General features: G+C 45.3%; 1 protein-coding gene across 2 annotated transcripts; it reads right to left on the minus strand.

Annotated features, from left to right (window-relative positions):
- Nucleotides 1-204: 204 nt before the first annotated feature.
- On the minus strand, nucleotides 205-15,050 carry LOC139311842 (zinc finger protein ZFP2-like). Of its 2 annotated transcripts, XM_070936364.1 has the most exons (8): nucleotides 14,996-15,050; nucleotides 13,733-13,812; nucleotides 11,824-11,955; nucleotides 8,321-8,404; nucleotides 6,598-6,696; nucleotides 5,697-5,719; nucleotides 3,486-3,592; nucleotides 205-2,063 (listed from the first exon to the last, which is right to left on the minus strand). In XM_070936364.1, the coding sequence occupies exons 2-8, from the start codon at nucleotides 13,772-13,774 to the stop codon at nucleotides 454-456; spliced, it is 2,097 nt and encodes a 698-aa protein (XP_070792465.1). In that variant the 5' UTR covers nucleotides 13,775-13,812; nucleotides 14,996-15,050; the 3' UTR covers nucleotides 205-453. The 2 variants fall into 2 exon arrangements, with proteins under 2 accessions (XP_070792465.1, XP_070792466.1); XM_070936365.1 differs by lacking the exons at nucleotides 13,733-13,812; nucleotides 14,996-15,050 and adding an exon at nucleotides 11,345-11,490 and having other exon boundaries at nucleotides 11,824-11,887.
- Between the last annotated feature and the right edge of the window lie 685 nt (nucleotides 15,051-15,735).

Raw genomic sequence — 15,735 nt, forward strand, 5'->3', positions numbered from 1 at the left:
ACCTTTTGTGAAACCGAAGTCTCTTCGGATAGGCAGCAAGGGGGCCCGTGGATCAAAAACAAGAGCCTCAAAGACGTGTCCCATGGTTCCTCTGCTATAGACCCAAATTTCCAGTTGATCAGGAACTGCATTTTAGGCCCTGGGTAGCAAAGGACGATACTAAAAGTTCAGCCATTCTCTTTCATTTTCGTGTCCATTTGATTCTGGTCCGCTCTGCATTTCCAGTTCCCCTCCAAAGGGTCTGAAATGGGCCTGGTTTGGCAACAGGAACCAAAACTGCGATGGCCATCACATCTGCGGGGAAGGCATTCAGCTGCCCTCAGTCACGGCCCGTCGACAAAACTGGTCCTCCGCCGGCTGCAGCACAGTCCCTTTCCGCTCCATCTGAAGAGGAAGACGACTTTATGACCGGCAAAAAAGCAGAACACCCAAGGCCCAGCTGGCCTCACCCATTCATATCTTAGCGCCGTCGTTTTGTCCCGCTCCTTCGGCCATTTCCAGATCGGCCTCTTCCGACGCCCGCGACAGATCCGACATCAGGCTCAGGTTCACGCACTCGGGACACTTCTCCGGGGACTCCGCGGCCGAAGAGAAAATCTTCCCGCAGTCGGCACAGATGAAGGAGTTCAGGTCCAAGTGACCGCGCTGGTGCCGGAGGAGGGCGGCCTTGGCTTTGAAGCAGCTGCCGCACTCCGGACAGACGTAGGGCTTCTCACCGGTGTGGGTCCGCTCGTGGGCGATGAGCTGCGAGCTCTCCCGGAAGCCTTTGCCACAGCCCAGGCACAGGTAAGGCCGCTCGCCGGTGTGGGAGCGCTCGTGCGCCACCAGGCTGGAGCGCTGGATGAAGCCCTTCCCACACTGGGGGCAGACAAAGGGCTTCTCTCCGGTATGGGTCCGCTCATGTTTGCTGAGGCTGGAGCGGACACTGAAGCTCTTGGCGCAGTAGAGGCACTGGTAGGGCTTCTCGCCGGTGTGGGTCCTTTCGTGGGCGATGAGCTCCGAGCTCCAGTTGAAGCCCTTGCCGCACTCCAGGCACTTGTGGGGTTTCTCGCCCGTGTGAGTCCGGATGTGGGCCATGAGATGGGAGTTTTGGCTGAAGCTCTTCCCGCACTCGGAGCAGGTGTAGGGCTTCTCCCCCGTGTGGATGCTCTGGTGGCGGATGAGGTCGGCGCTCAGGCTGAAGCCCTTGCCGCACTCCAGGCACTTGTAGGGCTTCTCCCCCCGGTGGCTCTTCTCGTGGAGGACCAGGGTGGCCTTTTGGCTGAAGCTCTTCCCGCACTCCAGGCAGGAGTAGGGCTTCTCGCCCGTGTGGCTTCGCTCGTGGATGATGAGGCTGGAGCGCTGATTGTAGCTCTTCTCGCACAGCAGGCACTTGTAGGGTTTCTCCCCTGTGTGGGTCCGTTCGTGCAGCTGCAGGTGGGAGCTCTGGCTGAAGCGCTTGTCGCAGTGCGAGCACTTGAAGGGCTTCTCCCCCGTGTGGGTCCTGCCGTGTGTGTTGAGGGTGGAGCGTTTGCCAAAGCTCTTCCCGCACTCGTTGCACTTGTAGGGCTTCTCCGCCGTGTGGGTCTGCTCGTGCAGCTGCAGGTGGGAGCTCTGGCCGAAGCCCTTGTCGCAGTGCAAGCACTTGAAGGGCTTCTCCCCCGTGTGGGTCCTGCCGTGCGTGTTGAGGGTGGCGAGTTTGCCAAAGCTCTTCCCGCACTCGTTGCACTTGTAGAGTTTGTGCGCCGGCAGTGGCTTCTCCTGAGACTGAAACTCCACCATGCTGGAGCTCAGGCCCGACCCAAACGTTTTGGAGAGCTCCTGGCCTTTCCTCTGGAGGAAACTCTGCTGCACCGCAAACTCACTGAAGTCAAAGAAGCCCCCGCCGAACGGGATCGAAATTGGAGCTCTGGCTTCCAGAAGACAATCCACCGTCCTCGAGGGGCTGTCCAGGGCTTCCAACTGGCCCCCGATGCTGGGGGTAAAGCTGACTTCGTCTCCGCCCCACATCATCCTGTTCAGTTGCAGTCGCTCCGAGCTCCCGGGCAAACAATCCTGTTCCTTATTTTGGTTCCTCCATCCAGCTGCAGAAAAACAAGGAAGAAGTCAAAAAGTTCCCGACCAAGTCAAGGAAACGGGGAGACACCAGTTAAAGAAATGTGGCTGGCTGGGGAATTCTGGGAATTGAAGTCCTCACCTCTTAGAACTGCCAAGGTTGAGAAACACTGAATTAGGTGTGGCAGAAGAGAGCCAATTTGATTTTTTTGTTAAAGGCACAGGGCTAGAAATCAGCAGATTGTGAGTTCTAGTCTCGCCTTAGCTGGTTTGAGTGACTTTGGGCCAGTTCCTCCCTCTCAATTGCTCAAAACACTTGCTACCAACCTGCCTTCCATTGAGGACTTGTATACTGCATGAGTCAAAAAGAGGGCTGTGAAAATATTTACAGACCCCTCACATCCTGAACATAAACTGTTTCAACTCCTACCTCAAAACGACGCTATAGAGCACACCAGAACAACTAGACACAAGAACAGTTTTTTCCCGAATGCCATCACTCTACTAAACAAATAATTTCCTCAACACTGTCAAACTATTCACTAAGTCTGCATTTCTATTACTATTAATCTTCTTATCATTCCCACCACCCATCTCCTCCCACTTATGACTGCATGACTGTAACCTTGTTGCTGGTATCCTTAAAATTTATATTGATATTGTTTCCTGATTGCTTATTTGTAACGTAAGACTATCATTAAGTGTTGTACCTTGTGATTCTTGATGAACGTATCTTTTCTTTTATGTACACTGAGAGTGTATGCACCAAAGACAAATTCCTTGTGTGTCCAATCACACTTGGCCAATAAAAATTCAATTCAATTCAATTCAATTCAATTCAATTCAATTCAATTCAATTCAAGTCTAGTCTAGTCTAGTCTAGTCTAGTCTAGTCTAGTCTAGTCTAGTCTAGTCTAGTCTAGTCTAGTCTAGTCTAGTCTAGTCTAGTCTAGTCGTCTAGTCTCTAGTCTAGTCTAGTCTAGTCTAGTCTAGTCTAGTCTAGTCTAGTCTAGTCTAGTCTCTAGTCTAGTCTAGTCTATAGTCTCTAGTCTCTAGTCTCTAGTCTAGTCTAGTCTAGTCTAGTCTAGTCTAGTCTAGTCTAGTCTAGTCTAGTCTCTAGTCTCTAGTCTAGTCTAGTCTTCTAGTCCAGTCCAGTCCAGTCCAGTCCAGTCCAGTCCAGTCCCAGTCCCAGTCCCAGTCCTATTCTATTGGCCGGGGCAAAACGTCGCCAAAAATGTTGCCAAGAACACTGCAGGGACTTGGGCAGATAGTTGTCAAGATTCAAGACTAACTGAAAGGCAGGAAAAAAGCAAAGCAAAACAGAACAGAACAGAATAGAAAACCTGACTGGGCCAAGGGAGAGACTAAGAGCCCACTGGAAGCCAAAGCATCACCAGAGCCTCCTGGGACCGTATGATGCCCCCACAAACTCTGAACAAAAGGAGGCTGACCTTTGAGCCGCAGGATCATTTCTTGAAAAACGGTGCTGTTTTGACACAAATTGCCGTATCTCTGCTTAATCTCCTCTAATCTCCCAGCCAGCGGCTCGTCATCTTCTCTGAGGAACCCGACGAGAGAAAAGGAGAAAAGGAATTAACACGATCGACTCCGGAACAAAGACATGATCACAAAGTGCAAATTTAAATGATTTGAGTTCATAAAGACTTCTTGCTGCTCTCTTGAGCTTGACGTTTCATTACCCAACTCGGTAACAGCCTCAGTGTGAGGGAAGGTGGGGCTTGCTGCCTTTTATACACAATAGCATGCCCTGCCATTTTGGGTAGGGGCGTACATGTACGACCGCAATTGAGCCCAAAATTTCTGTTGCTAAGCAAGACAGTTGTTGAGTGAGTTTCCTCCCCATTTTAGGACTTCTTTCTTTCTTGCCACAGTTGTTAAGTGAAACACTGCAGTTGTTAAGTTAGTAACCCGGTTGTTAAAATGAGTCTGGCTTCCCTGTTGACGTTGCTTATTAGAAGGTCGCAAAAGGGGATCACGTGATCTTGGCACATTGCAACCGTCCTAAATAGGAGTCAGTTGCCAAGAGTTCGAATTTTGAACATGCGATCACGGGGGATGCTGCTGCAACAGCCATAAACGTGAAAAAAAAAGTCACTTATTTCACTGCTGTTGCAACTGCAAACGGTCACTAAATGAATGGTTGTAAGTTGAGGAGTTATCTTTAGTTTCTTCCTTCCTTCCTCTGCCAAGAAGGAAACGACACCCCATCCAAAACTGGCAAGGAAAACTACTACATATAAACAGGCAGCAAAACGCACACTTCCCCACACAGTGATGCTCCCCAGTCTACTGAAGCCCCCATCAACCCTGGAAGGTCAAACCACTGTATAGAAAAGAGGGAGCAAAACCCCACACTCCTTCACACTGGTGGTGTTACCTAGTCAGATAATAAAACGTCTGCAAGCATACATCCAAACTCAAGAGAGCACCAAGGACTCCACAGTTGAACCCTGAACTACAGAGATTCTCTTCTATTGCAAGGAAGGTGTTCTGTCCCCAACCCCAACCCCACGCACACATACCAACAGACGTTCAGGGGTTAAAGACCAAACCAGCCGGCAAAATCCTTTTCCTTATGATAACAGAACTTGGCAACAACCTAGTGGCTGCCTGCCAAGAGTTTATTATTTACAAAGAGGAGAGATAACTTCTCCCCACTTCTGATACATCAAAGGAAAGCAGCTCAATAATTACGGAACTAATCAAGTCCAGAGATACTCCAGCAAAGTCTATAGCCAAAAGTCCGGCAATGCAGAATGGCGTGGAAGCTTTCAGCTTTGTTCGTCACAAGGTTTGACTGGCCACCACGCTCCCTTTTATATCCTGTGGGGTGTGGTCCAGTGACTCAGCCTAATCTCGGGCACGCCCTTTCTTCTGTTGCGCGCGCTTATCTCTGCGACGCTGGCGTGGGTCCAGCCAAGACTCATTACCCTCATCACTGTCCATCTGTGGTTGCGTGGACGTGCTTGGCCCTGGCCCTATCTCTTGCTCTTCAGCGGATACCGAAGGCATTGCCAGAGAGGAGGGTCCTGGAGAGGGAGGCCTTGCCAACTCCTCCCCTTCACTCTCGGAGTCCTCTCCTGACGATGACACAACAGTTACCGGAGCCACAACAGAAGGAGTGAGAAGAAACTTGAAAGGGCAGGAGAAAAAGACAACATCTAAACCATGGGCCATGAGAACTGGACTGCTGATCCTGCCAACGGCTGATTTTGATTACTAGTGCTTTTTCTACTTGCAATAAATACATCTTATGAACCCGAACATTTAACTCATCACTGCGAGATCCCAAGTACAGGTCTGAGTTCCTACAGTAGGGGGAGATTTATTTTTGAGCCTTGGGTGAAACTGTAGAAGGGCAGGCAAAACTGGCGTGGGGGGGGGGAGTAAAATGTGTCATTAGCTTAGAATCATTATGTTGCCGTAAGTGGTCCAAGTCCAGGCCCCCTTCCTTAAATTCTGTTGACTTTTACCTGGTGCAGATTCAGATTTGAACGTTAGTTGGGTAGATTTTTGTGTATAGATTTGAGCAGTATTTCTGAACTGCAATTTAACTTATGGCCCTGATCTTTTGCACCTGACAGGAAACCCCGGCAGAGATGCCGTGAACAAAGGCAATTTTAAAAAACTCCAATTCTTACCTGCTCTCAATACTTCCAGACTCCTAGGGGAAAAGAGAAACATAATTATACAGACAGAAAAATCTACTTAGGAAGTCCAGCAAAACTAAATGGCCATGGAATTATTTCACTGGTACAGGATATCGCAGCAGTAGCAATTTCTTTACTTTTGAGTTTTAATGTACCGTATTTTTTGGAGTATAAGATGCACCTTTTCCCCCACTAAAAGGGGGTGAAAATTTAGGTGCATCTTATAAACCAAATGTAGCCCCGCCCACCCACTGGCCCCCACCCTTTGGCCTCTGCCTCGCAGCAGTTACCTCCTTGCAAGCAAACAGCAAGAAAAAACAGCTCCTTTCAGCTTCAGCACAGCCTAATTAGCACAAGTTGATTGGATCTGCCTCCCGACTCTCAGCTGATTTGCTCTCAGCTGTTTTGCGCAGGGCTCTGCTGCTTGCTGCAAAGAGGTAAATTGCTGGAGCAGATTTTTTTTCTCCTTGTACTCATCAAGCTATGCTGAAAACGAAAATGAAAGTAAAGCAGGCTGTTTGCTGTTTGCTACAGAGGCAAACTTTCTGGGAGGCAGAGGCAGATTTCTTTTTCTTGTTTTCCTCACCAAAAAAGGTAGGTGCGTTTTATACTCTGGTGCGTCTTATACTCCGAAAAATACGGTAAATTAAAGTTAATTTCCTTTATGCCTTTTTTTTGCTTTAAAGTTTGAACAAAACCAGTAGCAATAAAATTTCATATAAGCCTGCACAAAAATATTACAACATTGAAGAAAACATCTAGTTTGATCTGAATTCAAGGTAAAATTCCAGAAATCAGAGGGTTTTATTTTTTTTTTTTTAAAAAAAATCTGAATCATGTTGAGATCAGATGCACAAGATGGACAGGCAGCTTCAATACCATAAAGACATACCACTATCTCCTCACTGCTGTTCTCTTCCTTGTCCTCTTCCTCTTCTTCCTCATCTTCTTTCACTTGACTCAGATCAATCATGTCTGAATCAGGCTGCACCTTCCATTAAATAAAACTGTATTAATAGAAACCCATGAGGACTTTCTGTGTTTCCGGTTTTCCATCCCCCAAATGAAAAAAGCTATCGGTTTCTGCTTAAAGACATCCAGGAAAACATTTTACACCCCAAAGAAATCAATGGATTTCAGGAAAGGAAGAATTTGAGCTAGGCAAAGAAATAAAAACCTTGAACAGATTAGAGCATCTTGGTTTCAATAGCACTTACGCTTTACATACCCCTTTACGGTGCTTTTACAGCCTTCTCTAAGCGGTTTACAGAATCAGCCTACTGCCCCCAACAATCTGGGTTCTCATTTTACCCACCTCGGAAGGATGGGAGGCTGAGTCAACCTTGAGCCCTGGTGAGATTCAAACTGCCAAATTGTAGGCAGCCAGCAGTCAGCAGAAGTAAGCCTGCAGTACTGCACTCTAACCACTGGGCCACCCACGGCTTCAAGAAGAGCTCTTTCAGACTTCCTGATTCAACTTCTACTCTACTTGCTTTTAGTAGGAATGGAACAGGGGAGGGAGGCAGAGAAGGAGAGAAGGAGGGAGGGGGGAAAGGTAGAAGAGAGAAAGAAGAAAGGGAAGGAGAAGGGGAATGGAAGGGAGGGAGGGAAGGAGGGAGGGAGGAGAAGAGAAGAAAGGAAGGAAGAAAGGAAAAGGAAAGGAAGGAAGGAAAGAGGGAAGGAAGGAAGGAAGGAGGGAAGATGGTAGAAGGAAGAAAAGAAATGGGAAAGGGAGGGAGGGAGAGGGGGGAAGAAAGAAAGAAAGAAGAAAGGGGAAAAGCAAGGGAAAAGGAAAGGGGAGGGGAGGGGAGGGGAGGAAGATAGAAAAGGAAGAAAGGAAATGAGCCTGGATAGCTCTGCAGACAAAGGCACTGTAATTTAACACCAGCTGTCTGCAATTAAAAGTAAGTTCGAATCTCGCCAGGCTCAAGGTTGACTCAGCCTTCCATCCTTTCTAAGGTAGGTAAACTGAGGACCCAGTTTGTGGGGGCAATAAGCTGACTTTGTATAAAATATACAAAAGTATGAAGGCTATTGCTTAACGCACTGTAAGCCGCCCTGAGTCTCCGGAGAAGGGCGGCATATAAATCAAATAAAAAAAAAAAAAAGGGAAAGGGAGGGAGGGGAAGAAAGAAAGGAAAAGGGAAGGGAAAGAGAGAAGAAAGGAAAGGGGAAATGGAAGGGGGGAAGGAGGGAAGAAGGAAATCTAAGAATATCATGTTTTATGAGAAAGGGGAGATGCAAATGTGACATTTTAAGAAAACCTGATGCTAGAGTCTCTTTTCTAGGATGCTAGAAGCTCCCTGGGGAGAATCATCGGAGCCGGTACCTTCCTCTCAATTCCAGAGCCAGGGTGGGGCTGTAAAGAAGGGGCCGGACATGGAGTCTACAAATCCAGGTCCTGTTTCTCTCTCAAGTACCAAAACTCACTGTCTAGTCCCTCTTGCTTAGCCCAACCCACCTCACAGGAGTATTATGCACTCAAGTTCCTGAATGACAGGCAGAACATAAGTAAATAAAAAAATAGCCTCTATTTTGCTCCAATTAATACAATTGCAGTTTGAAATGAACATAAAATCTGCCTGCCAACCTAGGGAGAAATTATTCTAAAATACCTCCTTGTGGTTTGTGTCCTCCTCTTTTTCCGTCACCAAGGCCTTAGCGCTCTCACCCTGATCCATTTTAATCCCCTGCAGCTCCTTATAAGAAAACAAATGGACGAAATAGGGGGAAAGAGACTGTTAACATCTGAAAAGCTATCTCCAATCAGAACAAGCATGGATATTTTGAGACGGCAAGATTTCAACAAAACAACAGGCCTGTAATGTACTGGTTCCATCATAGAATTCCGGCATTGAAAGCCCAGAATCGCTTTGGGTGGTGAGATGGCCGGCGTATAATTTAATAATAGAAGTAAGTAAATATTTTAGCAATTGTGGAGGAAGTGTGTGAGATTGTGAGCACATTGGGGGGGAAGTGTGTTAGAAGCTTCTCTCCCAAATTACAGCCCAGGTGGAATGAAAGCTGGGGAAGAAGCATTGCGAACAGCTCCAAGAGACCATCTTGATGAACTTGCTAGAAATAAGTTTGGGATATTCCTCTAGAAACAAGGCTGGGTTCTAGATTCCACCCAAGTGAGCACCAAGGATCCCATCCTGGAATCAAGTCTACTTTTGATTTCTTCAACTTTCCTCAACCAACTACTGTATTTTTCGGACTATAAGATGCACTTTTTTGTCTCCCAAAAGGGGGTGAAAATGTCTGTGCATCTTATAGACCGAATATTGCCGAAGCCCCGCCCACCTGCCGGCCTTTTTTTTTTTTGCCTCCACACGCCCCATTTTCAGGCTTTTTTTCGGCCTATTATCGGGGCTTTTTTTTGGCCGATTTTTTGAGGCTTTTTTCAGCCAGTTTTTGAGGATTTTTTTCGGCCTGTTTTCAAGGCTTTTTTTTGGGTCAATTTTTTTCAGAAAAAACAGTCTGAAAAAGGCCTCATAAATGGGCCACAAAATCCTTGAAAACGGGCCCAAAAAAGACTAGAAAACAAGCAGAAAAAAGCCTTGAAAATGGGCCCAAAAAGGCTGGAAAAGGCCCAAAAAAAGGCCCGAAAATGGGGCACGCAGAGGCCAAAAACCTTTTTTTGTTGATTTCCTCTTCTAAATTTAGGTGCATCTTATAGTCAGGCGCATCTTATAGTCTCAAAAATATGGTATTTAGTGTTTGACATCTGACTTGGAAACTTTAAAAGGAATTGAATAGAATAACAGGGTTGGGAGGGACCTTTGAGGTCTTCTAGTCCAACCACCGGCACAAGCAGGAGATCCTGTATCATTTCAGACAAGTGGCTGTCCAGTCTCTTCTTAAAAGCCTTCAGCGATGGGGCACCCACAACTTCCTGAGGCATGTCATTCCACTGGTTAATTGTTCTCACTGTCAGGAAATTTCTCCACAATTCTACATCGGTTCTCTCCTTGATTATTTTCCATCCTTTGTTTCTTGTCCTGCCTTCAGGCACTTTGGAAAGGACTCTTCTTTGGGGCAGCCCCTCACATACTGGAACACTGCTATCATGTCATCCCTAATCCTTCTTTTCATGAAACTAGACATTTCCCTCTTCATTGGTAGTGAGTTCATTAAGGTGGCGTGTCTCTTGGAAAAATTCAAAAGGCTTGTTCCCAGATTTCTTGCAAGGTGCTGTTTATGAAATAATGTCAGCCCTGCAAGACTAAGAAACCAGCACTGGGCAATTCTGGGAGTTTAAGTCTTTAAGACATCTTAAAATTGTCAACTTTGAAATTATTGAGTCTGTCATCTGCACCTCTGTAACTGTCTGGTTTGGTTCCGCAACCCAACGACACGGACACAGACTTCAGAGGATAATTAAAACTGCAGAAAAAACAATTGCTACCAACATGCCTTCCATTGAGGACCTGTATACTGCATGAGTCAAAAAGAGGGCTGTGAAAGTATCTACAGACCCCTCGCATCCTGGACATAAACTGTTTCAACTCCTACCCTCAAAACGACGCTATAGAGCACCGCAAATCATAACAACTAGACACAAGAACAGTTTTTCCCTCAAACACCATCGCTCTGCTAAACAAATAATTTCCTAAACACTGTCAAACTATTCACTAAGGTTGCATTACTATTAGTATTAGTCTTCTCTTAGTTCCTATCACCCATCTCCTCCCACTTATGACTGCATGACTGTAATTTTGTTGCTTGTACACTTATGATTTATATTGTTTCCTAGTATGATTTGATTGCTTATTTGTACCCTATGAATTTAGGGCATTTTCATTCAATTGACCAGACTAGCAAGATTCTCAGCATTGTTACGTTTAGTCAGTAAAAGGACAAAGCATTTTGCTAGAATAGCAGAGAGAAAATCAGTATAGAGCAGGGGTGTCAAACTCTATTTCATTGAGGGCCGCATTAGGGTTGTGTTTGACCTGGGGGGGCGTGGCCTGGAGGGGGGGGCATCGCCATTTCGACATCACTGGCATCAGGGGCACCTATGGTGGCTGGGGGGCTCCTTCCTTTTCTTCTTTTTCCTTCCCTCTTCATTCTCCTTTGTTCTCCTCTTTCCTTCTTTTTCCTTCCTTGCTCTCTTCCCATCTTTCCTTCTTTTTCTTTCCTCTTTCCCTTTCTCCTTTCCTGTCCCTTCTTGGATGCTCAAATGCAAAGCGGCAAATATTTCTCCTTTTGTTTTGTTTTCCTTTTAGTTTGTTTTGCTAGCCCTCTGCCAGTGAAAATGGAGCCTGGGGGGCCATGTGTGCCCCCCAGGCCCCATTTTTGGCCGCTATGACCTCCTTCAGCCCTCTGCCAGCGAAAGCGGGCTCCCTGGGCTCTGTTTTTGCTGGCAGAGGGCTGCAGGAGGCTGCAGTGGCTGAAAACAGAGCCAAGGGGCTGCTTGCAGTCCTCCTGGGCTCCGTTTTTGCTGGCAGAGGCAACACCGGACGGTCGGTCACTGTTTTCAGGGCTCCCCCCTGCGCCAGATCTAAGCACCCCACTGGCCAGATCTGGCCTGCAAGCCTTGAGTTTAACACCCCTGCTGTAGAGTAAATGGGAAAAAAAAAGCACCCAGTAATTATTTTTCTGCAAGGGAAGGGAGCTTCAACACCACACATCTTTACTTAGTTTTGTATCATGCTTTTCCAGCTTCATCCATGGAGCTGTTCCATCACTCTGGCATGTGCCAAGGAATTTGAAAAATGCAGCTGAAGCCTCCAGAAGCAGGTTTAGGGTAACTCAGCATGGCCAATTCGCTGGAGACAACTTGCTGTGGGACAAGGGTTACACTAATATCAAAGAAATGGTGGAACAGAATCATTAAAGTTCGGGACAGAATCAAATGGGAGCAACAAAAATTCAAATAATTTTTAAATTATTTCTAAACACTTAAAATTGAATTGTTAAAATTGTCCTGTGGTGAGTTGGCCACAGCGTGTTGCCCGTACCAAATCATCCCATTCTGTCCAGAGGCCCCTAAGAGAACTCTTCTGAATGTTATCTCTGGAACTTTTGCACTCATCACTTCCTAAAGTGGATCACACAACAGTGCAGAATTAGGGTGTGTGTGTGTGCAGAAAGGAAATGGGAATGTGATTCCTACCTGTAAATCATCCTTGGTCGATGTGGACTCCTCATTTTTGTTATCTTCTGTTATCTTTTTCTCGCTGTCTTTCACCTCCTGACTATCACGTCCCTCCTTCTGTCTTTCTTTCTTAAGGTTTACAAGACTGTCCTAAAGAAAGAAGAAATAAATCCCAGAAGGATTGCAAAAAATATTCCAGTTTTTGTAAGCTTTGCGTTGTAGGTTTTGCATTTAGCTCCAAGCAGTGGTTCTTTTATTTTTCTTCTTCTAACACTTCTATCTATGGTTTATTCTACGGTTCTTTCCCCTTTTCAAGTTTCTTGTATTGAGTGAAGGATGCCCCTTTGAATTTTGTTTTCCCAACAGACATTTCTAATTTGACTGATCTAATAAATAACATACACACTTCTGTTCAGCTAATAAAACCAAATAGTACACACAACTCTTGCTGGCATTGTGGACACTTAAAATGTGGTTGGTATGTTTGGAACTGGCTTCATGTAAGCTGCAAATCCAGCCATTAGGCCACATAAACCATGGTTTATGGCTTTGTGCACTCAAGCCATTGTGATTTGTTCAGTAAAACTCATTTTTTTTAAATTTGATTTATATGCCGCCTTTCTCCGGAGACTCAGGGCAGCTTACAATGCGTTAAGCAATAGCCTTCATACTTTTGTATATTTATACAAAGTCAGCTTATTGCCCCCACAAACTGGGTCCTCAATTTATCTACCTTAGAAAGGATGGAAGGCTGAGTCAACCTTGAGCCTGGTGAGATTCGAACTTACAGTAATTGGAGACAGCTGGTGTTAATCACAATGCTATCAGTCTGCTGAGCCACCAGACCCTGGTGCATCACATGCATTTGAGCATGTGATCACCCAATCAATCCCAATTTTCAGCAATTCTTCAAGATCTCTGGCCTAAGTGGCCAGTTTTCCCATTAAAGTGACATCTCACTGGGATCAAAGATTGTCTTCAGGCACTGCTGTTATGTGCCTCTTTTCCAAAATGAGTGGATACAAAAGATTAGAAGATTATCCTACCACAATTTAGCCTTTTGCTCACCCCAGGATTGGGGGCAGAGAAGAATTTGGGATGTAAAAAGCTGCACTGGGCTTTAAAGCTGGGTGGGAGGGAGGGAGGCATGCCTGGTATTACTTGCCATTTAAAATGAGCAGCGCAAAGAAAAACACTATTTGTTGGCAAGGCCCATTCTAGAGACATTTTGGTGTGACAGTAGCCTCACACTGCTGAAGTTTTCATCCAAGAACCTTGTCACGCACTTCTTCACCAAGATGTGAATTTTCTGAGCTGGGGAAGTTTAAAAAAAAAGGCACAGATTCTTTAAAACACAGTATTTCCCAATCTTGCAATTTTAAGATGCGTGGATTTCAACTCCCAGAATTCTGGCTGGCTGGAGAATTCTGGAAGTTGAAGTCCACATGTCTTAAAGTTACCAAAGTTGAGAAACACAGTTTAAGAAGCAGACAACAGATGTAGAGAGTGCATCAACACACACCTCTTGTTTTTCATCAATTCGTCTTCTGTCCTGCATAAATCATACTGACAATTTCTGTGATCTTTTAATGCCTCAGGGATCTTGTCTACAATATCTCAGACTGCCATTAGAGGGCAGCAAAGAGACAGAGACAGCTGCCACCTAGAGCTCCCTTATGTCTCTGCAGCCCAGATCTGGTGCCCTAATTTAGATGGAAAATTTAGTGTCTGAATCTCTAATCATCTGCAAGCAAAGCCGGTCATCTTTGCCCCAGATCCACTGTCACATCACAAGTTAACAGTTAATTTCTACAGAAAAAAAAAAAAAAAAGAGAGAGAGAGAGAGAGATACACTCTTTTGTCTTAAGGGATCAGGGATCTTCCCTCCACTGATCAGGACCCCTTTTTCTTCTTCCCAAATTCTTACTTGCATTTTGTCCTCCACAGTCTTGTCGATTCCAACATTCATGGTAAAACTGTTTCGATCTTCCGCAAAAAACGAGGCGACTGGAAAAGAAAGGAAGGGAGAGAAGAGAAAAAAGCAGTCAGGAGAGATGTTTGAAGGGATGAATATAAAAAGGGAAAGGAAAAAAAAAGAGAAGAACGTGGTAAAGCAATTGTCCTACTATGACAAATGAAGTGACTGACAGAATATTTGCAACATAACACATAATACAACGTAGTAATATAATATAATATATTCTAAAAATAGAATATATAATATGTAATATAATGTCATATGATATTCTAAATGTAATATGTTCAAATACAAATATAATAAATATATAATACAATAAATATAATAGTATAGTATAATATAATATAACATAGCTCAGCAGACTAATGCATTGTAATTTAACTCCAGCTGTCTGCAATTAGTAAGTTCGGAATCTTGCCAGGCTCAAGGTTGACTCAGCCTTCCATCCTTTCTAAGGTAGGTAAATTGAGGACCCAGATTGTGGGGGCAATAAACTGACTTTGTATAAATATACAAAAGTATGAAGGCTATTGCTTAACGCATTGTAAGCTGCCCTGAGTCTCCGGAGAAGGGCGGCATATAAATCAAATTTTTTAAAAAATAGTATAGTATAGTATAGTATAGTATAGTATAGTATGGTATGGTATGGTATGGTATGGTATGGTATGGTATGGTATGGTATGGTATGGTATAATATAGTATAACATAGTATAACATAACATAACATAACATAACATAACATAACATAACATAACATAACAATATAATATAATATAATATATTAATATAATATAATAAATATAATTATAATAAATATAATATATAATAAATATAATATAATTAATATAATTAATATAATATAATATAATATAATATAATATAATATAATATAATATAATATAATATAATATAATATAATATAATATAATATAATATATCTCTTTAAAAAAAAGGAAGAATGGTGCTCATCTGGGCTTTTCCATCAAGTTAACCACACCATCAGCAAAGGCCGATATGTGGCACTTCGGCTTGCCATTCCGAGAGGGGGGGGCAAAAAGAGCGCCTCTGAGCATACGCAGAGTGCTATTCTCCCTTTAAAGAGCGGGCAGCCCAGTTCCTCGCCCAGTTATCAGAAGGGGAGGGGAAAAAAAGGAAAGAAAAGAAAACGAGCATGAAAAGATTAAGCTATATAGGATTTTTTTTCCCCCCCACCTCCAATGTTGGGAGAAGGAAAAAAAAAAGCGTCTTGCAAAGATGGGCAGAAAGTACTCCCGCCTCTCCTCCTGCTGTGCCCAAACACCAAACGCCCGGTCTTTCTTCCTCCCAAGTCGATAATGGAGACCGAAACGGGGAGAAGAAGAATTAAAAGGCCGTCCCAGCAACGGAGGGCGATGCAAGAAAGAGCAAAGACGAGATCCCTTCCGAGCATGTGCAAAGCGCACTTCCTTCCCCGCAATATCACGCGCAAAAAGACTGTGGGGTGGGGGTGGGGGGTGGGGGTGGGAGAAAAGAGAGGCGGCCGCGATTCGGGCGAGGTGGGTGGGTGGGTGAGTGGGGAAAAAACGGCCTCTGAGCATGTGCAGAGTCCCTCTTTTCGCTCTTCACCTCCGGGCGTGGTTTTCCAGCAGGCCGGGAAGGAGGCCTTTCCCTTTCAAGAAAGGCGGACGCGAGGGACGGCGGGGCGAGGAGAAGCGGGGAGGGAAAGCGAGGGGAAAGGGCGTCCCTCCAGGCAGACGCTCGGCCCGGCCCTCGCCATTCCTTTCGGGGCGGAACGTCTTAACATTGAAAACTTGAGGCCGGTCGGACGCTTCTTTGGCTTACCCCCACCCCCCCCACTCAGGAGGGAACCCTGGGAGTTGTAGTTCGGGCTCCTCAGGCGGGCTGTCTTTCGGGGGCCCTTCGCGGACTGCATTTCCCAGGATCCCGCGCGAGCGAAAGTGGCTCGCGGCTGA

This window comes from Pituophis catenifer, unplaced genomic scaffold (assembly GCF_029215685.1).
Source record: "Pituophis catenifer annectens isolate HBS135680 unplaced genomic scaffold, rPitCat1.0.hap2 SCAF_2, whole genome shotgun sequence".
NCBI lineage: Eukaryota > Metazoa > Chordata > Lepidosauria > Squamata > Colubridae > Pituophis > Pituophis catenifer.

Bases quoted from the DNA above. Each gene is read 5' to 3' on its own strand.
- LOC139311842 (XM_070936364.1), bottom strand. From the start codon at position 13,774: ATGAATGTTGGAATCGACAAGACTGTGGAGGACAAAATGCAA. The intron at 8,405-11,823 runs GTAGGAATCACA...TTTTCTTATAAG, and splicing joins CGACCAAGGATGATTTACAG to GAGCTGCAGGGGATTAAAAT. The intron at 2,064-3,485 runs GTCAGCCTCCTT...GTTTTTCTGCAG, and splicing joins AATGATCCTGCGGCTCAAAG to CTGGATGGAGGAACCAAAAT.